The 27,751-nt window shown below is 40.0% G+C and overlaps 1 protein-coding gene across 4 annotated transcripts in view; it reads left to right on the top strand.

Moving 5' to 3' along the window:
* Nucleotides 1–27,751, top strand: part of vps8 (VPS8 subunit of CORVET complex) — a 570,470-nt gene that overhangs the window by 48,611 nt on the left and 494,108 nt on the right. For 3 of the 4 annotated variants that reach the window (XR_015757598.1, XM_043693078.2, XM_087988772.1), the window contains 4 exons: nucleotides 5,719–5,889; nucleotides 7,547–7,579; nucleotides 21,849–21,923; nucleotides 26,949–26,984. Coding sequence is in view for 3 of the 4 variants with exons in the window: in XM_043693078.2 (XP_043549013.2) it covers nucleotides 5,719–5,889; nucleotides 7,547–7,579; nucleotides 21,849–21,923; nucleotides 26,949–26,984 (315 nt within the window). In the remaining variant the exon portion in view is untranslated. The remainder of the gene's footprint in view (nucleotides 1–5,718; nucleotides 5,890–7,546; nucleotides 7,580–21,848; nucleotides 21,924–26,948; nucleotides 26,985–27,751) is intronic. The other variant, XM_043693080.2, reaches the window with a different exon arrangement.

Here is a 27,751-nt window from a genome sequence, read left to right as displayed (position 1 = left end):
GACAAGCGAAACAAAGAACAGCCAGGGAATTCCTAGAAGCCTGGCACTCATCCACAAACTCCATCAACAAACACATAGACCTGGACCCAATATACCGGCCACTACAGCGGACAGCTGAAACTGACAACCGGAAGTGGCAGGGACAGGCCACGATAAATGCCGGAGGAAACACCACAGAAGCGCTTCACAGGAGGCTCCCAAGCACTGAGGATGTCACCTAGACAGGGGATGAAACGTTTGCAACAAAAATTTCCAGCTCGGCGAACAGAACCACAGAATTTGTAATTAAGAATACTTGACACTCAAATTTTACCCAGATCTCTGCTATCACAGCCTTCTCTTCTTGGCTGAATTGAAGATACGTTCGTAGGGTTCATTTAGTATCTCACCTATGCCTCTGGCTCAATAAGAAGATTTCCTTTTTAGACTTTAATGGCACCATTCTTCCTTTAACTATCCCTTTTATTGTCTTTATGAAAACATCTGTGCTCTCCTTTTTGTTACCCACTAATCTGTTTTAATTTTTCCTTTGCTCCTCTTTTCTTATATCTTCATACTATCAATGTTCAGTTTGGTTTTGTATTGCGTTATAAACTTAATAATTGTATAACCATCCTTTTTTTTTAATCTAATTTTAATTTCAGTGCCTTTAATCAGCCCTACCTTTACCTGTTGTGAGAATGTGCCTACTCTGCACCCAAACCATCAACTCTTTACTGTTTTGTTTATAAAGCTTTGATTCCAGTCCACTGAGGCAAGAACCCTTTATAGCTCACCGAATCTAGCCCCCTGGTTCAGTGAAGCATTTTTAATTACACCTTGTCTTTTTCATATTTATAAAATTGTATGGTCAGTGTGCCCCTCACCTCCCCTGCTTGATTACATTCTCTTGGAACATGCCCCACTTAGTTCATTTCATTCTCCAGAATTAGGTCCAATGCATCATCTTTCCTGATTGGGCTAATTCTTCTACAGGATACTTTATATCACAAACTACAGCTTGTAAGACAACCCCATTTTCATGGTCTCAAACGTTTTCTTAACTATTGCTTGTAATATAAGTTGATTCCCATTTCAGCCACAACATGCTGTATTCACATTAGTAATCAGCCTCATTATTTTTTTCATCTCACGTGCAAGTTTTAATTACTGGCAACCTTATTACTGAGCACATGTGATCAAGAAAGGACTATGGGCTGCCTTGTCAAGATATGTGGGAGTTTAAGGTGCATACTCCCAGATGCTGTGATATTTGAAAATGGCAACTTCCCCATATTGGCTTTTACATTCTGTTTGAGTGGACCCCAGCTTTTGGGGAGGAGTTTTTTTTGAGACTTCACTTGTTGATTTATATGCTGACTTCTACAGCAGTTCTTGCATCTGTGTAATTTGCATGAAAATTTGTTTCTCTATCTCTGTCCCAGCATTTAGTGACATATACAATCAGTAGTGAAATAGTTCCTATATGGTTCCTGAATTCTAATTGGATAGAGTCTGCGTTTAGCCTCTCAACTATAATCATTCCTCTTCAGTGTTATAATTCATGGGCGTAGGAATTCTGTCTTTGATTTAAGATAGAAACATAGGCAATTACCTAGAACTGTCGAAGTGCTGTCAGTGCTCCTGGTATGCATTATCAACTATCAGGAACAGGAATGCATATAAGCAATAACTGGTATGTTTCTGTCATCCTTACTGTTTGAAATAATTTCACTATATTTTCCAGTTAATTACATACAGAATCAATAAAGGGGGCAGCAAGCTTTGGCATTCTTACTCTATACATTTGTTGTTAATTGACTAATTTGGTTTTATTAAGGTGCAGCAGTGAATTATCACCTCTCTGAATTTGATAATATATATGTTTCTACAGCTAGCCACCAGATGGAGTCTTTACCCATTGTATGAGTATCCGCGGTATCAGTTGTTGGTTTTGGACAAGACAGATCTTCGAGTGAAACCTGGCTTGCTTTTATTTGATAGATTATACACTTTGCTTTTGCAGCTTGATTATCATAGCTGTTAGTTGTTAAATGTATTCATCTGAGCTTGTGCAGTTTTTATAACCAAAACAAACACGAGTTTACATAAAAGAAAGATAAATCTATACATATTCCAATTTTAAAAGGTATTAACATAATCAGCAAAAAAGAAAATGTCATTCCTTTTCCTAATACTATCCTTTATAGTCGCTCAATCCCAGCAAGTACCTTAGTACTTTAATTTTATAGTTAACTGACACAGTTGCTAACCTCTCAGCGATATTATTTATATATGCCAGCTGTGATTTTCTGTAAGTGCCTGTCCCTGAGATATGCGAACAAACACCAAATACTTCATCGATTTTCCTGTTTGAACTTTAAGAAAAGCATTGTTCGCTCAAAGTGCTAAATCAGTCTTAAGACATCTTTGCAGCTCTGAAGGCCTGGACAGCTAAAAACTAAACTGCCATTCTGCTGGTAAGACACTGTTCTTCTCAACTGAAACCTGATTGTGTCCCCTCGCCTGTCTTTCTGAATGTCATAAAAGTTCAGTTTTGTGACTATTTCTTTATTTAACCTTTTGGGTAGTTCATCTAGTTGTTTAGCTCAAGTCACATGCTTTCGAGGAAATTGAATTTAAACTCTGTTCAAAAATGATTTCCTGTCCTTTGTTTATTTAAAAACAAAACTGACACCTTCGTAGAACTGAAAACGAGAATCCAGTTTCTTTCCACCTTCAATCCAAGTTCATGAATAATAATAATGCATTTTCATTTGTTCACTTGTGAGATGTGGACATTGTTGTTTGGGCCAGAATTTATTATTTGTCCCTTGTTGCTCTTGAGAGGGTAGTGGGGAGCTGCTTTCTTGAACTGCTGCAGTCCTTGTGCTGTTAAGGAGAGAATTTCAATGACAGTGAAGGAATTATAGACCTTTGCCACACATTACTGTTTGTTTCAGTCACAATGGATTACTGCAGTATAGAATAAGGTCATGCCTTCACACTGTTTAATTTGTCATAACAGAGCGTACAAAATGCATTACCCCTGATAATGCTCTTGAAGATTTTTTAGTAGTTACATAAACTGAATTTGTTTAAAAAAACCTGCTATTCTCCTCTGAAATCCATAATGTAAATGTGTGCACCTTTTATTGTTGCTCCCCTTGCATCATTTTGATGTGAGTGTAGAAAGAGTGGATGATGAATTGAAATTACAGACTGAAGGTCAAGTCTCTTCCACCTCATCACTTAAGCTTAATTTACAGTGACCTGACATAGAAAGTCTCTTATTCCTTCTTAATTTTTAATACATTAATTCTATTTTCAAAGCAGTTGCTTTTAGACTGTTTCTTTTAAAAGTTAAAAATCGCACAACAGCAGGTTATAGTCCAGCAGATTTATTGGGAAGTACTAGCTTTCGGAATACTGCTCCTTCATCAGGTAACTCGTGAAGGAGCAGCGCTCTGAAAGCTAGTGCTTCCAAATAAACCTGTTGGACTATAACCTGGTGTTGTGTGATTTTTAACTTTGTCCACCCAGTCCAAGACTGGCATCTCCACATCATGGCTACCATTTAAAAAAAAAATAGTTTATTTTCTGACGTTTGCAGGTACACCAGCTCTTACATTCGTATCACCTCATTCTCAGAAAGTTCAGATGGTGGTAATGTACTGAGGTTGTATAATTGCTTTTAAAATCTTGAATGTATCATTCCCACCATCAATCTAATTCTGTATTTGTTTGATGATGCTGCTGTGAAGTACTTCAGTATGCTCAGTACAACCAGCACTAGTATTTATCGAGGACCTTTGACATCACTAGGTAAGCCAGGGACCTTCACAGGACTTTACAAGCAAAGTTTTACACAAAGTAATAAGTAATAAGAATTAAATTTAAAGGCGATTTTAGCGGGTGGATGGTTTTCAGAAGAACTCAAGGATTAGATCCCTAAACAATTGAAGGTTTGGGCATCAATTTGTGGAGAAATTAAAATTGGGATTCTCAAGAGCCCTTACTTGAATGTATTTAGAAATGTACAGATTAGGGGTCTGAAAGAGATTATAGAGATAGAGGTGAGGCTGTGCTTGAAATTTCTGTTGGTTTGAATGAGTTAGGGTGAACAGCACAACCGAGCGAAAATCCTGGTGTCCTATTTACATTTCACAATTAGACACATCAGAATTCGTTTTTACATCAATTCAACAGTTTCCCTTAAAATAAATGGCTCAATGTCTGTGTTAAACAAGTACGGATTACAGTTTAAGACAAGCATGGTGAACCAAAGTACTTTAAAACAGTGCAGAGGTTGGAATTAATCCTTATATTGAGATTGTGTTTTTTTTTAAATCAGTCATGCACTTTTCCTCCTCCATCGGGAATGTTTCTGCTGTGTTGACTGTTTTGGTGACTGGGTGTGACACTTGTGCTGATGTGAGTCGTGTAATACCAATGGTAGTGAGTGAGAGGAATGATCCATTATATCTGTTGATCAGTAGCAATTGCCTGCTGGTGCTTGATTGGGCCCTGCTTAAAAACTAAACGGGTAGGACTCCTCTTCTACCATTGCTTTATGTAAAAGGAATTAGTCTTTTTCTTAATCTAAAACGTCTTACCAGTTTCTGGCTTCAATTCCTGGATGGCATTTGTTATCCCTGCTGATGAAGCCTTGAGTCTTTATGTTGAACTTGAGATGAATGTTAACTTGCTTGGATATCGCATTTACCTCCTGCCATCCTTAATAGGCCCTTAAAATGTATTCTGCTGTAGTGCGGTTCTCGCAAGTATATTGTTAGCGACTTTTTATATTAGAAGTATTTCTGGTGTTAACCGAGGCTATCAATTATTTATTTAACAATGGCAGGGTACCACATGTGTTATTTGTACATCCATGCTTGCAATTTCCCTTGCAAACTTTGAGGTTTCCACTCAAGCTGCTTTATTATGTGTGCTTAAAAAATTCTTCCAGAGAGAGAGAGGAAGAGGGTCATTATATCCCACGAGATATTCAGGGTGAGGCAGTGTAGCTGCATCAAAAAAAGAATGGCATGGGAAGAAATCCAAGGGTAGACGTTCTGTCCCCATCTCAGCTGTAGTTAGCACAAAGTACAGTAAACTCCATCAAAGGAGTAGTGCTTGGTAATACTTTTGGATAGTAAGACAAGGTTATTGGATAACCATAGAAAATATGCATGAATTTATGTAAAACTCTGTTATTTCACTTTTTAGCTTGGAATCAATCTAAACATCAGGTCATAGACAGAGAACACAGGGGGCTAACACCTTCAACACATTGTCTAGCTATCACCCAATGTTAACAGCTAACCCGAGAATGCAACTTTAAAAAAAAGGGTTTTGTGATTTACACATGAAAGAAGTGAAACTATCACTGTATTCTAACAGATGAAAGGCTTAACAGACAATCAATTCTTCAATGTATAATTTCAGTTACATCACACTGCAAATTTTTGCTATAAATTCTGTGTTACGACCGAGCCCTCCACAATCACCTGATGAAGGAGCGTCGCTCCGAAAGCTAGTGTGCTTCCAATTAAACCTGTGGGACTATAACCTGGTGTTGTGTGATTTTTAACTTTGTACACCCCAGTCCAACACCGGCATCTCCGAATCATACAAAATAATGTTTTGTCTTTGTTCCATCATTTGGGTGGAATTCACATTTTGCATGAACAATCAGGGGAGAATGTATTGTTAACTTTCCCCTTTCTCTGCTCACAGTGGATTAATTCTCGTACATTGGCTCTACTGGACAGTGCAGAGAAGCTCCATGTGGTGGACCGTCATAGTCAAGAAGAGCTGGAGATCGTGGACATTGCTGAAGTTCAATTGGTTTACAACAGTAGCCACTTCAAATCCCTAGCCACTGGTGGAAATGTTAGCCAAGCTTTGGTAAGAGTTCAGAAAATGCCACTTGCACTTAAGCTGCTATTTGAATTAATTGTTTCCTTTCTGTTGCTACGTGTTGTGACATAAACATAAGGTGAAATGGATTATAAATGATCACTTGGGCTTTTCTTTGGAACTTCTTGTGTCCTTTTACAAGACGCTGTTTTCCCAAGTTGGGACAGAGCAGTACTTTGGTAATCAACATTAGCTCAGTTGCATGGATCTTTGATGCAACGTGATGCCAACAATGCATGTTCAGTTCCCATTCTGGCTGAGGTTACAATGAACATCCCTCTTTTTCGAACGCACTCCTTAATCTGACCCTCAGATTAAACCACCACCAGTTGTCTCTCTAATGAGAGAGAAGTCCAATAGTCTGGGACTGTGGTGATTTTAATTACTTTCACTTTATTGCACATTGGGTAATGCGCTGCACTTTCGTGAGGAAAGTTCAGTAACTGTATTTACTCGCAAGGAATAATGGATGTTTTCATGATTAGTTTATGCTCACTGGTTTTAGAAAATAGCCTTGAATGGTTTGATGTTTGAAACATCTACTTATACTGTAAAAATGTCTCTTAGTGAATTTGAGTCAACAGTTGAAAATCATCCCTTGCATTCATGCATGGGACTGAATGCATGTAATTGCTGAGAGAATTAGTCTCAGCCTGGTAGTTGGGGTTAATTTTCCATTGTGATCAGATGGGGGGTTTAAGTGGTGTTTTCTTGCACACAAGAAAGTTTCTGGGACTCTCCATGTGAACTAACTTTATTCTGCATCGAAAAGGGGAAATTTAAAAAAATTATACATGGAGGACAATATATTTTCAAGATAATAAATTAAAAGGGTAGTTGTCTTAGGTTAGTAAACTTCACATTGCAAATCAGAACTGAGCTGCCTGCAAGTTACAGCCATGTACTTTGATATTTGCTTTTACCAGAAATCTCTTTTTGGAGAGATGTCAGATTAGTTGTCTGTTTTGAAAGTATTTTCTTTGTAGATTCTAGCTCATACCCATCAGATATAGCGAGGAGTCCAGAAGTAAACAGGTAGCTCATTAGGTGAATAGGGGACTATTGTTCATACCTTTTTAGTTAATCATTGGAAATATTTTGATCATGGAAAAAGCAGCCAGAGGAAGCGGTGGAGGCTGGTACAGTTACAACAATTAAAATGCATCTGGATGATCTGGAGGGTTTATGGGCCAAATGCTGGCAAATGAGAGTAGATTAATTTTGGATATCTGGTCAGCATGGACAAGTTGGACCAAAGAGTCTGTTTCTGTGCTGCACAGCTCTCTGACTCTATCTGATCATGAGTAGAGATGGTTTGATTATCTGTTATTTTATATTGATGTCAAAGTGAAAGAAAGCACATTATTGTAGAGTAGCTTTGTGATGTCTGATGCTCTACACTTCTAGAGCCATGGGGTTAACAGGATGATTCTATGCACAATTTACTTTGTGATATAGAATCTTGGTTTAAAGTCACTGAAAAGATCTGTAAGAGGGCAGAACTGATTGTTTCAAATTTTTATTGTGTAAGACAGGTATCGTCTTGCTAATTTCTTTCTGTATCTTCATCTGTGTTTGAAATGATCTTACCAACAGTTTTTGATTACAATTAAAAACTTGGTATTGTGGCATTACTGTCTTTCAGGATAAAACGGATGGGCATTTCACACAGTCACTGGTATGTCACATCATAAATAAGATGAATTTGTTACTGCTGTGATATGATCATCCACCTATGATTTGGATAGAAGTTGTAGACCCAATCAATTCATTGGTATCAGCTACATTTGGTTATTTGTACGCTAATGTATTTACATCTGTCAGTGCAATTATTTGTGCAAAATATACATATGAAAAGGTTTTAGATTATAGAAGACTTGTCTACTTACAGAATCTGCTTTTCTGCAGAAATAAAAAGCCTGAGGATTATGTTGGACATAATACCATTGGTGGAAAGCCTATATTTAACTTAGTATGATAGTCCTTGTAAGAACTATGTTTCTCTAGAATCAGATTTGTGGTAAAACAGTAAATGAGCATGTGACCAAGTTGCCTGGGAGATAACCAACAGAAGAAAAGAAGTTGATTACAGGATGAGTAAGTACCTGGGGGTAACTCTGTGACCAAGCTGGCTGTAGAAGAGAAAACATTTTTCTCAAACAAAAGTTCAGTTATAACTTTGTGTCAGTTAAAAATAAATAAAACACTTGCTAACTGGAGGACTCGTGATAATGAGTTGAACTTCTAGAATATCTCAAGTTGTGATAAAAGGAAAAAAGAAAGTGTTTCAGTTGCAAGACTCCAGAGTTTTAAAAAAAAAAAATCAGATCAGAACTTTCTTGGATCTAGGGTGGCTAAGATGTGAGAGGTACCTAAGTTGACTGGCAGTTTGTCAGAAATTTGAGTGGAAAGTCATACTGCTTGTAAAACGACATCCAAGAAATCTCAACCCTTACTCAAATTTTTGAAGCATTACTCAGACCAAGCAATTAATCTTGCAAATTTAGCTGAGTATCTGACTTGAGTTTGAGGTTGTAAGTCCTATGTGTGTGGAAGTAGAACAAAGGAGGTTGGATTGGAGTATAAGTAATTGTATTCATACTGGTTTGAATATCATAACTGTAAATAACTACTTGTGGCACATTTATTTTATTCAAATTCTTTGTTTGCGTAGTAAAATTATTTTGTTTAAATTATGAACCTTATAACTTCATTCTTTTGGGAATTATGAGTTTTCAGATTTTTAAAGAGAAAATGTTATGAATGCTACTGAGATCGTAACAGAATAGTGACCTGAATTGGAGCTATGTTGTCTAATTGATGCTCCATGTCATACTGTTCATGCGAGAACAACACAAAACTGACTTATATTTAGATTATCCTATGCTTCAAGCACCATTTAGAGACTATTTCACAGGGGGAGATCTGGTATTTTGTGCATTGACAGGACCTCCATTTCCTGAACTGTCCCCTGAGGAGTTTTATAGGAGGACAGAGGAGAAGGAAAAGATTATTTAATTGTAAGAGCAAACATGAGCAAATAAGTGAGAACTGACACTTGTATGGCTTTTGTGCTCACGACATGTTGCAGTTTTATCATAATTATTCATAGATAATTTAAACCAACCAAGGTATGTAAGCGCAACAAATAGTGGATCAGTTGGATATTGAAAAGGTTAGACTTGTCAGTGTTGTTGTGTGAAAGCCACACACGTCAGGCAGCAAAATGTTTGGAGTAATGGAACAGTGTTGATTTCCACATATCTTTATATTCTATTCATGGAATCAGTCTTTTTGTGGCAACAGCAGAGTTTAACCTCTGTGTAGCAATGAAGAATGGCACCATTCCTCTATTCTTGAGTAATTCAGTTGAATGTTTTCTGTTGATTCCGGATGCTTATTATCCCTGCAGCTAAAGAATTTACAATGTTCTAGTCATTTGTAAAGAGAGCACACCAAGTGTGCTGTAGGATATTGATTGAACTCAAACTGGAGACTGGTTTGCATCTGTCTTAAAAACAAGATTTTAAAAGACATTTGTATTCCGTGAAGATTGACAGTGTCTCAGATCTAATGTGGAAGTGACGGAGCTCTGTTAAATGAGTATAGTGCAAACAGATCTTAATAGGGGCAGAATAAATAGTTTAAAATAATTAAATGGTGAAACATTATTTAATGTCACTGCGAAGGAGCAATATTTTCTAATAGCTAATGGAGATCAGTATGAATACAAAGTGGTGGAATCATAGAATCTCTACAGTGTGGAAGTAGGCCTTTTGGCCTATTGAGTCCTCATTGACCCTCCAAAGAGCATCCCAGCCAGACCCGTCACCCTTCTCGGTCCCTGTAACCCTGCATTTCACATGGCTAATAGACCTAGTCTTACATCCTTGGACACCATTGCCAATCCACCTAACTGCACATTTTTGGACTGTGGGAGGAAACTGACCCAGATAGGGAGAGAATGTGCAAACTCTCACAGACTGTCGGTAGAGGGTGGAATCAAACCTGGGTCCTTGGTGCTGTGAGTCAATGCTAACTATTGAGCAACCGTGCTGCCCCTGATGGTTAGGGTAATGGTTAGGGAGGGTCCTCTGCTGCAGTGGTAGCATCCCTACCTCTAGACCAGAAGGTCTGTGTTGACATTCCACCTGTCAGGAGATGTGTCCAAACTGGTTGCTCAAAAGTAAATTTCATTAACTGATTGTTTCTAACTCAAAGCAAAATTATTGCAAAGTTTGCCTTTGTTTATCTTATTTAAATTCAATTCAGATATGAGTTAAGGACAATATTGATTGACGGAAAATAATTTCATATTTTCACTGAAAAGGTAAGGGTAAAATTGATCAAACGTTACCTTCCCTGTGGTTCTAGGTTATAATGGTGGGCTTGTGCATAGTGTCTAATTATTCAAGGCACCCACAACACAAAGTATTTGACACATTGCTATTTGATAAAATAATATATAATTGTTTCCATTAAATCTAATCAATGGGTCCATGTGTTATAGTTGGATATTCCACTAATGATTAACAATACTCCCTGTGTTCCTTAATTGTATTCCTACTTCACAGTTTTTTTTCCCCAGGGCATGTATGAAATGTTGCATGCTGAGATTTCTAGGTGTGAGCTTTTTAAACACATCAATGAAGTTTGATGAGGAACACAAATCTGTTGGAAGCATTGCACATCATATAAATCACCAGCTCTCATGGGCCTTTATATTTTGAAGAGTAACTACTTCTGTGGTAACTCATTGCCAGTTTCTCTTGAGGTCTCTGGTGCTCGATTTCTATTGTATTGTTCTTAGAGGTTGGTGGGGAATGAAATTCTGTGCACTGGTAGTGGGGAGCAGATATTGCCAATTCGACAGTGAACAGTGCTTGGTGAGACAAGGTGGCTGAATGATGAAGACAATTGACTACTAATCTGTTGTAAGTTGCCCATCTAGTTAACAACAACTGCCAGCATTGTGTGGTTTTCTTTCATTGAGTTAATGCACTTAATTCCCATGATTTTTCTCATGGGATCTCTAACTTTACAAATAGTCATATACACAAAAGCAAGGATGTTATCCTCAAACTTTAAGCTGCTGTTTATAGGCAGTTAGAGTGTTGTGTTCACAGCTGGCAAAACCGTTAGGGTATTGAGGGATTCGGGTGCAGAGGAGAGTTACAACAATTGAGTGAATTGTGTGAATCACAGAAAATCGGAGTAGGAATAGGCCATTCAGCTCTTCGAGCTTGCACCGACATTCAATATGATCATGGCTAACCATGCAATCTCAGTATCCCATTCCCTCTTTATCTCCATATCCCTTGATCCCTTTAGCCACAAGGGCTATGCCTCGCTCCCTCTTGAATATATCTAACTAACTGGCCCCAACAGCTTTGTGTGGAAAAGAATTCCACAGGTTCACAACTCTCTGAATGAAGAAACTCTTCCTCATCTTGGTCCTGAATGGCTTACTCCTGATTCTTAGACTGTGACTCCTTGTTCTGGACTTCCCCAAGATTGGGAACATTCTTCTCGCATTTAGCCTGTACAGTTCCATCAGGATTTTACATGTCTCTAGGAGACCCCCTAAATTCTTTCTAAATTCCAGCGACTACAAACAATCCCAGTCGATCCAGTTTTTCTTCATATGTCAGTCCTGCTATCCCGGGAATCAGTTTGGTGAACCTTCGCTGGTCTCCCTCAATAGCAAGAATGTCTTTCCTCTGATTAGGAGACTGACTCTGCACACAATACTCAAGGTACAACCTCATCAAGGCCCTGTATAACTGCAGCAAGAAGAGGCAAGAGAAGCCAGGATTGTTTTTGTTGAGAGCAGTTCAGGAAATTTCATTCTCAAGGTTTCAATGCCATCAGTCTCTCTTAGAAGGTTATTCACTCCCAGACTTCAATCCCACCATATATAAAACTGCTTAGATACAGTAATTATATAATTAAAGACATACAGACAACACTTAATCGAGATTTAAGGTGTACAAAATTAAAAGAGAAATTATTTTCATTGACAGGATGATCAATAGGGAGCAGATTTAAGATAATTAGCACAAGAACCAAAGGCGAGACCAGGAGAATTTATTTTTGCATGTTCTGGAATACATTTCATGAAAGATTGCTAGAAGCGGGTTTGGTCCAAAAAGAGCTTGAAAAATATGTTTGAAGAGAGAGAAAACATCCAGTGGAAAGAATAAGGCAGTGAAACTAATTGGATAACTCAACATTGTGGCAATGCCACAATGAATTAATTACCATAGCGAAATCGTGCTAATTGCATCCATTTCCTCAGGCTCATGAACACTAATAAGTACATTGAGAAGACATTTCAATAAACTTTCCTAAGTAACCAATTACTGCACCCCGCTCAACTAATGATTTCTCCGTCAGCATAGTTTTAAAGCCATTTTAATATAGAGTTATTCAGTGGAATGGACACTGATTACAAATTTAGTCTTACTAAATTTTCAAGTTCATCAAGTTCATCATTATTAAATAATTTTTTTTTAATGCAAAATGGTGATAGACATTCTAAAACATTGCACAGTTATCCTGGCTCAAGGTGAATTAAGTGTTCTGTGCTATGCAAATGAGCTTGTATGGAAATCTAAGCAAAACAAACCTAAACTGGGTGTTATTATGATTACAGCATGCACCCAGATTTCCAAGCGACCTAAACAAAACTGTAGTTATCTGCTTGATCTAAAATTTGCTCCTAATCAACTTGTTTGGAGAGATTATTATGTACTTCTGGGACAGGTGGGACTGGAACCTGGGTTTCCTGGCCATGAGATAGGTACAACGCCACTGCATCATAAATCCTCCCTTTCTTAACCTATAATAGCTGGGCTTCACTTTCAGAATAATTGCTCGTGAAGACAAGCAGTGGGATCATGATGTGCCATGGTTTAGCCCCAGTTTTCATGACTCAGTGGGGAAGTGGACTGAAAACCAAGCCCCAGTATTCGCGGAGTTCTCATGTGTGAAAATCTAATTGTAACCTGATTTTCCAATTTTTACCTAAAAATTCAGGTTAAAAAAATACACCAGACTTTTTTCCGTAATAGGAACATAGCTATTTAGAATAATCAAACTTTTTTAAAACCAATAGCAATAAGTAGAGATGTTGAATTATTTATCCATGCTTTATCCCTACCATTTTCTTAAAATTCACATACATGAGATGCAAGTATTATGGATGGAGAAAGACAGCTTAAGTGCCAGAAGCATAATACTGGCTCCAGTATGTATTGTTTTCTTTTGAGCTCTTTTCTTTTCCTCTGACACTTTGCTGATAATACGAAGTTGTGGATACGCTGACATACAGTTGGGCGTAAAATGAAACCTCCAAACCAATTGGTCATGATAATGTGGAGATTTACATGGAAAGCAGGCCTAGTATAAAAACAGCCTGGTTTGGTTGAAAGGTAACTGCGCCCACCTTGTCTGGGGCCTGGGAAACAGACTATTGTGCAGCTAACACAGAGACACCTGGAGTTCGTTTTTGGATGATGGAATGTCTGGAAAAGTACTGAAAGTACTGGGAAATTGTCTTGCAGCATGTAACATTAGATTCAGAACAATATTAATATCAGGAACTTTGCCCAACTCATTGGACATCATCAGATTTCCCTGGTCTCGCAAACCCAATTGGACTTGCACCAGCGGGCTGGAATTTGTGATACCAATGCCATGGAATCTGAGACAGAGCTCCAAGTGTTCACTGTCACCAGTCCCTGACTAGCTGAAAGACAGTGGAACTCATTAGTTTGCATTTGTATAAAGTAGTTTCAGCTGACAGATTCGCTCATTAGTTTGTATCTATCGTTAGCAAATTGATTGGGTTTAAATTCTATGAAGCACACATGCCTTCTTGTATTAATTTTGATGAGACCTTAAAGACCCCATTAGATACTTTCAGCATAACAATACAATCTTTCATTCAATGGCTGAGGCTTTTCTCTTCAGTGCCTCTGAATATGGTTTCCCCCCTTTTTCTTTTGAAAGGGAATTTGCCAAGAGAAATGTGGAGGACATCTTCATTTACTTCTTCACACAGAATGGAGAGAGAGAGAGGCATTAGGTGTTTTTTCTTCACTGGGCCGGATTTTTCTGCTGTATTGTCCAAACACAAGGTTGGATCATAGGCAGGTGGTCACAATCAATCGGCTGAGTCTGATTCTGATTTTAAAAAAATCAAAAGACTGCCTCTGGACAAAATTGTCCTGAGCACCCACATGGTGCAATTCTGTGTGGAATGCTCACTCACTACATGAAAAGGCAGTGTTGTAAATACAGCTTGTGTGTTCCAGCAACTTGTTTCAGTTTTTAAAGTTACAAACATCGTGCACAGTTTCTTCGGTTCAAAGCAGTATCTACTCTCTTTTCTTAATCCAGTCTAAAAGAACAAAAATGGTCTTTATGTAATGTAGGCAGCAAACAAGTTTGATGCTAGGTGATTTGAATAACTGCGAGCGTCCAGTGCTAATTGGTCTGTTCAATGGTTCAAACACCATAATTGTGACTTACCAGCATCAGTTCAAGTTAGTCTGTGACTCTCTAAAGGAGAGTTGGATTTTGATTGGGGCAGATGTTGGCACTTGTGCAGGAGCTCTTTAACTTTGGAAAGTCAGAAGGATGACATAACTAGGATCAAGCTCTAAAGATTTTGGATGCTGCAGTAGACACCTTGGTGTAGAAGGTGTAATGAAGAAGACTTGTTTTTCTTGGGAAAGACAGGAGACCAACCAGACAAATACTCAAAACGGCAATAGGAGCAAATAGTGTCTTTAGTCAATCTCAGAAGAACAGGATGCTCTGCTATAAAATGTTCAGTGACCTCATGAGTGGGAGAAAGTGAGGACTACAGATGCTGGAGATCAGAGCTGAAAACTGTGTTGCTGGAAAAGTGCAGCATCCAAGGAGCAGGAGAATCGACATTTCGGGCATAAGCCCTTCTTTAGGAATGAGGAGGGTGTGCCAAGCAGGCTAAGATAAAAGGTAGGGAGGAGGGAATTTGGAGGCGAGGCGTTGGGAATGCGATAGGTGGAAGGAGGTTAAGGTGAGGGTGATAGTCCGGAGAGGGGGTGGGGGCGGAGAGGTCGGGAAGAAGATTGCAGGTCAAGAAGGCGGTGCTGAGTCCGAGGGTTGGGACTGAGATAAGGTGGGGGGGAGGGGAAATGAGGAAGCTGGAGAAATCTGCATTCATCCCTTGTGGTTAGAAGGTTCCTAGGCAGAGGTTGAACAGTTCATCCACTTTACTAACACCTTCCACCCCGACCTCAAATTTACCTGGTAATGAAGAGCTTTTGCCTGAAACGTCGATTTTCCTGCTCCTTGGATGCTGCCTGACCGGCAATGCTTTTCCAGCGCCACTCTAATCTTGACTCTAATCTCCAGCATCTGCAATAGCCACTTTCGCCTTGTTTTAGACAAATACTTCTTTTTCCATACATTTAAAAAATGGCAAGACGCCTGTTACCCCTGTTCTCACTACTCCTAGTCTTCCCAGCTTCCATCCTTTCTTCCCTTCAGAGCCTGTGCTTCGTTCCCATCGTTGACTAAACCTTATTGCTTTGTCTTTCTTACTGTGGTGCATGGTCATCCTCACACACTATTTCCAAATAAGACCTCAAAGTTAATGTTGGTTCAGCTAGCAGATTCATTTTCACAGAAACTGTCTGTCTGCCAAATCTGAGTATGTTTATGCAGTTAAATAATTTTTGTTTTTAACTTGACTACTTTCTTGAATAACAATAAATGAAAATCAAACTTAAATGATTTATATGAGTATTGCTTTTGAAGTTAAAGCTCCTTACCTCATTTTAATCCCAGTTGGAAATTCATGTAGATTTATAGATTAACTCAACAAAGTTCTCTCTACCACTCTGTTCAAAGATTTGGAGTCAAGTCTGGAGATGTGAGCAAATAAATAAGATCAACATTTAAATGGACAACTGCAATATTGTTACCTTGCACGTGGAAGATTTGCCTGTAATTTGCACAGGTTGACAGGGCATTGTTCATACCACCAGTTAGTGAAAAAATTATGAAAAGACGTGATGTCCTCCGATGTTTTAATATTCCTCCTTCAACACTAACCCTGCCAAAACAGGTTAACAGTTCATTTATCTGAATTGTTATTTGTGGGCCCTCACTGTATATAAGCTAGCTACTGCAATGACCTACATAATAATAGTCACTGTACTTCAAAAGAAATACTAGTAGTAACATTCTGAGAGACATGATGAGGACATGAGAAATGATAAATGATGTATATCAAAGAACAAAGTTTGCACAATGCTGTTTAGTTTATTTCGGTAAGCAGTGTTGATGTATGTTACATTTGTTGGGATGATGGATTGTGTTACAGAGCATTATAGTTAGTCTAGCGACTGTTGTTGCTAAGTTATGAATGACATTCTGTTAGTCATATTCTAGAACATTAAAACTGATTTTTAAGATTCAACTTATCATGCCAGCTTAAGTATAGCTTATTTTCTGCTTGCTCAGTGTTGTTCTTTCTGGTTGTTTCAATAGCTTTTATAACATTTCCTGTTTGGTGACTTGTGAAAAGTTAAATGTTTTTTTTTAAACTTGTGCCTAATGCTATGTTAAAAGCCCTCCATAGCTTTTCCTTGCATCCTGTTTGTTCAGTTCTATCTACAGGTCCATCTTTTCATCATTGTTCTTCTCGACTTGCCTGCAGTCTTTTGCACCATCTTCCACCAAAGCCTTGCCACTCTCGACTAGCTAGGCCTCACTGCTCTCACCACATCCCATTTTTATCCATTAAATCCTGGCCAAAAGGTCACATGCAGTGGCTTCTCTTCCTGCTCCTGATGTTAAAGATTTTGGCCTTGGGCTGCCTCCCACTTTTCATCACATGCAGCCCCTTATTTCCATTGTCCAAAGCACATTGCTAGTTTTCATACGTATGCTGACACGCCCAGCTCCACCTCACCGATACCCCTTGTAACTTCTCCACTGTTGCTAATTTTTCAGACTGCTCACCTGATATTTGCGACAGGATGAGCAGAAATCCTCTTAGTTTAAACATTAGGAAAATTGGAGTCATTGATTTTGGTGCTCACTCCATAACTCCATTCCTGTCTTCAGCCCTGCCCCTGACAATTTGTCACAATTTTGATTTCCCGTTTGATCTGGTGATGAGTTTCCAACCTCATGTATTTTTGTGCCATCATTAAAACTATATTGTTTAGTGTCAACTTCACCTCAGTTTAGCTCAGCTGCTGCTCAAACCTGCTTTGATGTCTTTGTTATTTCGCAACTGAAGTATTTCAGCGCACTCAGAACTAGTGTCTTATAGTCAACCTTCCTTAAAATGTTGATGTCACTGCTCATCTCTGATCTCACAGCAGGGTATGTTCCTTATTTCTCTTGTGTTCATTGACCTATATGACCGACTGGTCCGCCAATGTCTTGATTTCAAAAATCTCATTTTTGCTTTCAAATCTCTTCATGACCTTCTCCTATCTATCCTTTCTCTAGCTCCACAATCCTTCAGTATAATCTGTGCTCCTCTGAATCAGCTCTTGTGAGTGCACAATTTTAATTGTTGACCATTGGTGTCTATGCCTTTTGAAGACCTTGGAGGAGGAGGCACCATCTTTGGTTCACTAACCTAAAGCAGCTCCAAATAGTATCACACTAGAAGTAAAAAGCACGTTGTTATGCAACAAACATGCTGGGGACAGTCAGTAGGTCTGGCAGCATTTGTGGAGAGAGAATTAGTTAGTTGTTATGAGGAAGAGAACATTTTGAAATGATGTGACTTTTCAGATAGTTGTACATAGATGGGTGGCAGATCAGAATATTGAACAGGATATAAAAATAACAAATATTGACAGAAAATGAATGAGAGAAATATTACAGTATGAAAGAAAACTAGCTGCAGGCGTAAAAACAGATAGTAAAAGTTTTAATAGATTTTTTTTTTAAAATGTCGTTAACAAAAAAGACCGTATCTCTTTTGTTTTGATTGCGAACTGAACAGGAAATAGACTTTTAAAAAAATTGTTGAAATCATTACTGTCCTTCTTAAAAGCAAGTTACCCTCTACTTATTGCAAGTGTGTTTACGTTGTTGGTTGTTCAAGCAATAGAGAATGTTTACTACAGACAATTTAGAACTGACAGTGTGTACAAAATGAAATTTGGCCAGCCACAAATAGCTGATTGATCTGTGGAACAGTGACAAAGGCCTGCCAACAACTATGTGATTGGCTCCGAGGTAGCTGACTGGCTAACTTTACTATTTGAAGAGTATTTGGCCAGAAACCAATAGGCTTACAAAAAGGAGGGTGCTGTCATTCTCTCTGTGGTTTAAAATACACCCTCAAACCTGAAGAAAGACAAGTTTATTTCATTCATCGGTTGCCGTAAGCAGTATCTTCTAACCAATAAGTCAGAGATCATATAAGTGTGAGCCAGTTCCTCCTCTTCACATCCTCCTTCCTACCCATGCCCTTGGAAACCAGTATGGGCTATGACCTTTGATTGATCATGCTGCACTGGAAAAATGTCACGTCCACGGTTGCAATAACACTGTCTGTTCTCCACCTAACAAATCCCTTACGACTGCTCCTGTTGTACTTTCTCCCTTCCTGTGTAACAGAGCTATCTGCAGTTCCATCAGCTTGGCTCTTTTTGCATATCTCTGTGAAACCATTGCCCTGAGGTTGCATCCATAATGCAAAAATGATTTGAGTAAATAGTCTTGTTGAACTGCACTACCTACTGGGTTATCTTGCACAGCCTGGTGGTTACATGGCCTCCATATGCCTGTGTACCTCTATCGTGCTGTGTGACCACCTCCCCAAATATGCTGTCCACATTATCCTGTGCCTCACAGATGTACCACTGTCACTACATTCACTCCTTGAGCTCACAGCTGAAGTTTCTGCAGTTGGTGACAGTTCTTGGACATGTGTTCATCTAGGTCACATGAAGTGTCCACAATTCCCACACGTAACATGCTGGGCAGTCTCCATGTCTTGAGTTTTTACTTCAGATTTCTGTAAGAAATATGGATGAGTTAGCCTGTGCCTTTCTGTTGGGGAGAGGCAGAGAATTTTGTTTTCAAATGTGTGGAAAGTCACTGTGAAGAAACGTTTGTAACCTTGTCAGTCATTAAGTCATGCAGCATGGGACAGACCCTTTGGTCCCACCAGTCCATGCTGACCACAATCCCAAACTAATCTAGTTCTACCTGCCCCTGCCCCTGGCCCATATCCCTCCAAACATTCCTTATTCAGGTACTTATCTAAATGTCTTTTAAATATTGTAACTATACCTGCATCTACCACTTCCTCTGGAAGTTCATTCCACACACGAACCACTCTGTGTAAAATGTGCCCCCATGTTGTCTTTAAATCTTTCTCCTGTCACCTTAAAAATATGTCCCCAGTCTTGAAATCCCCCACCCTTGGAAAAGGCCACCTGCCATTCATCTTATCTATACCCCTCTTGACTTTACAAACCTCTAGAAGGTCACCCCTCAACTTCTATGCTTTAGTGAAAAACTCCCAGCCTATCCAGCCTCTCCTTATAACTCAAGCCCTCCATTCCCGTCAACATTCTTCTGAACTGTCTCGAGCTTCATAATATCCTCCCGAGAAGAAAGATTGAAGATAATAGTGATCCGATAAATGTGAGATGCTACATTTTGGCAAAGCAAATCTTAGCAGGACTTATACACTTAATGGTAAGGTCCTGGGGAGTGTTGCTGAAGAAAGAGACCTTGGAGTGCAGGTTCATAGCTCCTTGAAAGTAGAGTCACAGGTAGATAAGATAGTGAAGAAGGTGTTTGGTATGCTTTCCTTTATTGGTCAAAGTATTGAGTACAAGAGTTGGGAGGTCATGTTGCGGCTGTACAGGACATTGGTTAGGCCACTGTTGGAATTTTGCATGCATATCTGGTCTCCTTCCTTTCAGATGGATGTTGTGAAACTTGGAAAGGGTTCAGAAAAGATTTACAAGAATGTTGCCAGGGTTGGAGGATTTGAGCAATAGGGAGAGGTTGAAGAGGCTAGGGCTGTTTTCCCTATAGCGTCGGAGGATGAGGGGTCACCTTATAGTGGTTTATAAGATCATGAGGGGAATGATAGGATAAAATAGACAAAGTCTTTTCCCTGGGGTGGGGGATTCCTGAACTAGAGGGCATAGGTTTAGGGTGAGAGGGGAAAGATATAAAAGTGACCTAAGCGGCAACTTTATCACGCAGATGGTGGTACGTGTATGGAATGAGCTGCCAGAGGAAGTGGTGGAGGCTGGTACAATTGCAACATTTAAAAGGTATTTGGATGGGTATATGAATAGGAAGGGTTTGGAGGGATATGGGCCGGGTGCTGGCAGGTGGGACTAGATTGGGTTGGGATATCTGGTCGGCATGGACAGGTTGGACCAAAAGATCTGTTTCCATGCTGTACATCTCTATGACTTCACTGGACTTAAGTGAGTGCAGAGAATGTTTCAGGGCAAATTTGTTTTGCTGTTTGTGATATGATCTTTCCAACTTGAAATTGCTTTTTTTATTTTGTGTAATTATCTTCTGATCTTTAGTTAAAAACAACATTGTCTCTTGTAAATATATCCAATAACTGACCATCATGGTAAAGCAAATTACAAAAATAAAACGGTTGATCTAACAAGCTAGGTTTCACCCTAGGATCTGACTTATCCACAGCTGAGTTCATAATACAAGGAGACTTGGGTAGAAAATAGTGAGGCTTTGCTACAAAAGTACATGGTGCTAATGAAATGACATCTAGAGGACTGTGTACAGTTTTGGTATCCTTATTTAAGAAAGAAAGAACCATAATTGTATTAGAAACCCTTCAGCGAAGGTTCAATGAGTTGATTCCTGGGATGAAGGAACACTCCTGGGACCTTAATGAAGAGAGATTGGACAGATTGGGGTTGTTTTCCTTCGATCAGTGCAGATTGAAAGGGGACATGAGTGAGATATATAAAATTATGTGGGGCCCAGATAGGATAGTTAGGAAGGAACCTTTCCCCTTGGATTATCAACAACCAAAAGACATAGATTTAAGCGATAGTGTAGGAGGTTTAGAAGAGGTGTGAGGAAGGGGATTTTTCATTCAGAAGGTGTGGGAATCTGGAACTCATTGTCTGTAAGGATGGTGGAAGCAGAAACCCTCAACATTTATGTAGTATTTGGATGTGCACTTGCGATGCAGAAATGCAAGGTCACGAGCCAAACGCTGGAAGATGGGATTATAATAGCTCGGTATTTGTTTTTTTTTAACCAACATCGACATGATGGGCTGAAGGAGAAAATGAGGGCTGCAGATGCTGGTGATCAGAGTCGAACAGTCTTGTGCTGGAAAAGCACAGGCCAGGCAGCATCCAAGGAGCAGGAGAGTCAATATTTTGGATATTGTGGCCACAATCAGATCAACCGTGTTCTTGCCAAATAACAGGACAGACTCGAGGCACCAAATGGCCTACTCTTCCGAACGAAATTATGTTCTTAGCTGACCAGGTGGTCAGTTTACCTGCTCTGAGTGGTCCTCTCTGCCTGGCATTACTGGCTGTGTTCTGTCCAAGTTTGGCCAATCGTTCCCATGTTACGTTTATTGGAAAGCTGAAATAAGTGGTGGTGTCACTTAATATTGTCTGTTTATTTGCGTTTGTTCTCTCATGGCAGGTGGGTGTCACTGCCTGATCATTTCTTGCCCGTCCCTAATTGCCCTTGAGAAGGTGGCGGTGAGCTACCTTCTTGAACAGCTGCAGTCCATGTGCTGTCGATAGACCCACGGTGCCTTTCAGAACAGAATAATTATGATTATTATTGTCCAATCTTTTAAGGGTTTCCCCAAACAAGTTAAAACATTATTTGTTCTATGCTAAGTTATTTTGAAAAATAATTTAAATTAAAATATTGTTTATTTCTCAAAGGCTCTGGTTGGAGAAAAAGCATGCTACCAGTCAGTCAGTGGCTATGGAGGACAAATTATCTATCTGGGAACCAAGGTAACATATACATCTTCCTCACTATTCAGAATTTATTCAGGAAATATAATTATAATGTAAGCATCAGAGCATGAGGTAAGCTTCTGCATATTTATGAAACAGCACGAGCGTATGTTTTATTCAGCAAAAGATGCGTTGAATTTCTTTTAAAAGGATTGCGCCTTTTGGGACATTTCATTAATCTTTTCCACCATGAAAAAGTTGGACCCCCACCGTTAGTCCCAGGAAGTTGTGTTGTTTATCTTCACAGATAAGGCTGATAGTCGGGAAATCTGTCACGGTGCTCTGCTGGAATATACAATTTGGGCATTGATTGAAATAGGAACTGAATCACATCTTTAAATCATTTTGTTCGCTGGACTCTGATTGCAAAGGGGAAAGTGTCTTACATAATGTTGATTAAATTCAAATGCCTTTTAGGCTCCCAGTTATATCCTACTATTTGGTCATTGTCTATTCTGATGCATTTTATGTTTGCTCAATTCACTCCCTATACTTGGTTTATTTTATCTATTTATAGACTGCTGTGAGGCAAGGTACAATTGCTGTCTTGCTGGATATTACATTTTTTCCTCAGCTCTATATGCAGAAATAAATGTGTGCATTGGAATAATGAATATACTTCAGACACCAGAAGTAGCTTTATTATAGTATTGTTAATCTACATAAAAATAAATGTATATGCACCCGGACTTTGCTGTTTCTTCCCTATATATATTTTCAGTATAAGTTTTGGTCATTTAACTTGCTCAACTTTATTCTGTCTTCTTTTGTTTAAAACTTGATAATTATTCCTTACTACTACTGCCCTTGTGGACAAGGTGTGGAGGCAAGTATTTTCATCAGGACTTTTCACTGACGGAAACGGATCTTTAAATATTAGCTGTCTGACAAGTTGACAGCCTAGTTTTGGAGAGTGAGCAGTGCTTGGCTGGCATCAATAAATAAAGGACAAGATTTCTGAGAGGTGGCATTCTTATGCTGATTGCTATTCTGCCTCTTCTTACCCTTGGAAAGAGGGAGCTCCGCAATTCTGGAGGGGGCTGGGGTGGAGTGGAGTTCTATTCCAGGCTCCCTCAGAAATTTGAGTTGTACTTTCATTGACAAGTACTGCAGAATTGAAAGGAGAAGCCAAATTAGGTTCCCTTTTCACAGCAGTCATCTGCTGCAGTCTGAAATTTAAGCGTCCAGAGAGACGTCTTGATTACTGCTGTCAAACAGTGAGTACATAATGTAAGTGTGATGTTAGGATGCACGAAGGGTAGGATGCCAGATGGATAAGGGGTTAGGGGTGCAAGATTAGTCAGATAGCAATGACAGCTGGTTATGGGATAGGGTACCAGGGAATAAGATGCCAGATGAGTAGTGGGTTCTATGCTGGGTAGATAGGGTGCTCGGGCGCAAGGTGGTTAGGGTAGTTTGGGGTTGGGTGGGAGAAATCTGTGTCAAGCAGCAGGGATGGATGAGCCATGTGGAATGGGGGAATGGAGAGTGTATTAGACATTGGAGGAAGGAAGGTCGGGTACCAAGCCTGAGATGGGAGTATTGTCTCCAATGGCATGGAGAAGTGGTGGGGGGGAAGAGACGTATCCAGTGGTATAGAGAAATGGGGGGACCGTGTGGGGGAAGGGGTCCTGGGGGTTGTTGGGTGAAGGCCTGAGTAGTGGTCTGGTGGAGGTGTAGTTGGATGTGTGTGAGTTAAGTATGGAGGAAATTGAATAGTTACCCTGGAGTTAGCTTTAAGCATCTAATTAGATATGAGTAAATATTTTACTTAATTTCAGTGCACCCCTTTGAATTATCCAATTTAGTTGGTAAATTTAATTGGAGACTTGCAAGAGTTCCAGACATAGAGGAATTCCACAGCAGTTTTAAATTTCCCAGGTCCCCATGCAACTCCTTTCTATGCTGAAGTAATGACTGTCAGGCCACTAGAGAATGAGGGCAATCAGAAGTAGATTATTCAGTTTCTCAAGCCTGCCCCACCTTTCAACAGGATTACAGTCTATTTGCCCGAGACCTCTGTTCCTCTTTTGTGCCAGCTTCTTTCAGCTGTCAATTCTGTGCTATTTCAAAAAATTATCTACCTCCTCTTTATATACTTGCTGTAATCTAGCCCCTACAACACACTCTGGGTAGTGAAATTCATGCATCGCCACCCTCTGACAGACGGAACTCTTTTGTATCTTGGTTTTAAATGAATGTCCCCGAAGTGTAACCATGTCCCTTTAGTTCAATATTCCTTCACCAGTGGAAATATCTTCTTAGCATCTAAATGAAAACCAGAGTGTGCTAGAGAAGCGCAGAAGGTCTGGCAATGTCTGTAAAGAGAAAAACACTGTTTCCAGTTCTGACAAAATGATTACTGGACATTAACTAATAATTCTGTTTTCTCTCTAAAGAGGCTGCCAGACCATCTCAATTCCTCCAGCAATTTGCTTTTGTTTTAGATCTCCAGTATCCACAGTTCTTTTGTTTATTCCCAAAATTCACCCTGTCAATCTCCTTCACAATCTAATATGTTTCATTCTTCAAAAGTCTAATGAATCGAGTCTTAAACTGTTCAGGTGCTTGTTGGTATATCACCCCCTTTGTTGTGGGAATCAGCCAAGTGAACCCCATTTAAACTGTGACCAGTGCTGGTATATCGTTTTTTAAATGAAGGGACCAAAACAGTACACAGGACTCTGGGTAAGGCACCACAGCCAGGCTGTGCAGATGTTACAAGACTTCCATGTTATCAAACTCATGATATTGCATGAGGTATATTCAGCTTCTTTCCTCCACTGGATCCTTCCATATCCACTTCCTGTTCTATCTCAGTGTCCATTCAGAGAGAGTAGAGGAGGAATCCCTTTGTTGGGGGGGAATCTCACCTGTTGGGAAATTGTACCTCTTGGGAAAAATTTTGAATGCCTTTCTCTGTCTTCTGGAAGTGATTGAAAACATTGAACAAGTTTAAAGCTGGCTCCTGTTACTGTAGTCAGTGTGACATTTGTTTCTGCTTTATGCTGAAATACTGACCTGTGTACCTGCCACAACTAGCCTGGGATTTCCCCAGTTGCACAACTAGTAACCTTGCCTCTACCTTTCGCACTCTCACTTGCTCTTTTACAAGAGGACTGAAGAGAAGTCAATCCAACTACCAGATTTCACACAGTTTTGAGGCTGAGTAGTCCTTAGGTCGTACAACCTAGACTTCTCCATCTACTAATGTCTGACATACCTTTTAGCTACTGCTCCCAGTATTTCCACAATTCAGAACCCCAGGAGACAGAACCTTTTGATTCTGAAGGCTCTGGATAATCTAAGGTGGAGGACGGGAAAAAATTGTGTCTCTTTCTTTTGAGGTATTTTCAGTGTTGGAATGATTTCCTCGAGCATTAATTAATGTTTGGTAAACTGTTTCATTATTTTTGAATTTTGGGAAAACAAAAATCAAAACAATGGAACTTTAAAAATGAGGAAGAGAGACAAAGGTAGTGACAACATAGGAAGTGAATCAAATGGAGAAATAAAACTGCACTGCTGTCTGACTCAGCGGTGAATCTGCACAGCTGACTGTTCTGTTTGATTTCAAGTATCTCTGGACTTAAGGCCTTTTCCCCATGGTGGGGGTCAGGGAAGGGGGGGGGGGGAGGGGGGTGGGTGGAGTCCAAAACTAGAGGGCATAGGTTTAAGGTGAGAGGGGAAAGATTTAAAAGGGACCTAAGGGATATGTGTAGAGAATGAGCTGCCAGAGGAACTGGTCAAGGCTGGTACAATTACAACATTTAAACGATATCTGGATGAGTATATGAATAGGAAGGGTTGAGAGAGAGGTAAAAACAATGACTGCAGATGCTGGAAACCAGATTCTGGATTAGTGGTGCTGGAAGAGCACAGCAGTTCAGGCAGCATCCAAGGAGCTTTGAAATCGACGTTTCGGGCAAAAGCCCTTCATCAGGAATAAAGGCAGTGAGCCTGGAGCGTGGAGAGATAAGCTAGAGGAGGGTGGGGGTGGGGAGAAAGTAGCATAGAGTACAGTGGGTGAGTGGGGGAGGGGATGAAGGTGATAGGTCAGGGAGGAGAGGGTGGAGTGGATAGGTGGAAAAGGAGATAGGCAGGTAGGACAAGTCCGGACAAGTCATGGGGACAATGCTGAGCTGCAAGTTTAGAACGAGGGTGAGGTGGGGGAAGGGGAAATGAGGAAACTGTTGAAGTCCACATTGATGCCCTGGGGTTGAAGTGTTCCGAGGCAGAAGATGAGGCGTTCTTCCTCCAGGCATCTGGTGGTGAGGGAGCAGCGGTGAAGGAGGCCCAGGACCTCCATGTCCTCGGCAGAGTGGGAGGGGGAGTTGAAATGTTGGGCCACGGGGCGGTGTGGTTGATTGGTGCGGGTGTCCCGGAGATGTTCCCTAAAGCGCTCTGCTAGGAGGCACCCAGTCTCCCCAATGTAGAGGTGATCGCATCGGGAGCAACGGATACAATAAATGATATTAGTGGATGTGCAGGTAAAACTTTGATGGATGTGGAAGGCTCCATTAGGGCCTTGGATAGAGGTGAGGGAGGAGGTGTGGGCGCAGGTTTTACAGTTCCTGCGGTGGCAGGGGAAAGTGCCAGGATGGGAGGGTGGGTTGTAGGGGGGCGTGGACCTGACCAGGTAGTCACGGAGGGAACGGTCTTTGCGGAAGGCGGAAAGGGTGGGGAGGGAAATATATCCCTGGTGGTGGGGTCTTTTTGGAGGTGGCGGAAATGTAGGTGGATGATTTGGTTTGTGAAGGTTGGTAGGGTGGAAGGTGAGCACCAGGGGCGTGTTGGAGGGAATATGGGCCAAATCCTGGCAAATGGGAGTAGATTAATTCAGGATATCTGGTTGGCATGGATGAGTTGGACTAAAGTATCTGTTTCAGTGCTGTACACCTCTGTGACTCTGTTATTAAGATGCAAGATTTGGAAATTGTGCCTTTTTTTACTGAATTCAGTGGAAACCTTCCGTATTACATGACAAATGTATTGACTTTTTTTTTGTCCCTTCTCTTCCAGTCAGTGCATGTGATTACTCTGAGGACTTGGCGTGAGGTAAGCAAGTTACAATTGTGCAATGATATTTTGAGTGAGAGGCAGATCGTCATCTCATGTGGAGTTTTTCCATTAAAACTTAACAGTCAGCTTGCTCTGACAGATTCAAACAGCTTGTCTTGTTAGTTTATTAATATACTGTCCTCCTGGCTTCACATTCTAAAGTCTCTCACATCCCTGTTTAGTTATGCCTTGACCGATACCAATTCCATCTGAATTGGCATTCAAGTAGCAGCATGATAGACTAATTCTTACCCTGATCACTCATTTAGATGTAAACTCTTGTCAGCACAGCAGTGTGCAGATTACTCTTTGTCTGTTAAGTTCTGTTCAGTCACATTCTTTGCTTGATTAACTCTTTGCTCTGAAAAGGGAACTTTAAAAAGAACTGGATCAGCATAGACCATTTGGCCTGTCATGTTATTTGCTCCACGTCACAATTCACTTTTGCATGGATCACCTTTTAAGTTTTATGAAGAGGGGAGGTTGCGGTGGAGTAGTAATGTATTACCAGTGTATTATTGTCCAAAGATATAGGCTGATGTTCTGGATTTGAATCCCATCATGGCAGATGGTGAAATTTAAATTCTATTAGTAAATATAACGGTGACCATGAAATGATTTTCAATGTTGTAAAAACCTGTCTGGTTCACCGGTGTCCTTTAGGGAAGGTAATCTGCCTTTTTCACCTGATCTGGCCTTCCGTCCTCTCTAAAATGGCTTATCATGTCACTCAGTTGTGTCTAATCACACTAAGTTGGATAAAA

This window comes from Chiloscyllium plagiosum, unplaced genomic scaffold (assembly GCF_037043375.1).
Source record: "Chiloscyllium plagiosum isolate Xiang-an unplaced genomic scaffold, Cpla_swu_hap1 HiC_scaffold_7, whole genome shotgun sequence".
In the NCBI taxonomy this organism is placed as follows: domain Eukaryota; kingdom Metazoa; phylum Chordata; class Chondrichthyes; order Orectolobiformes; family Hemiscylliidae; genus Chiloscyllium; species Chiloscyllium plagiosum.
The sequence above is the reverse complement of the archived record's forward strand: the minus strand, read 5'-3'. Positions and strand labels throughout refer to the sequence as shown.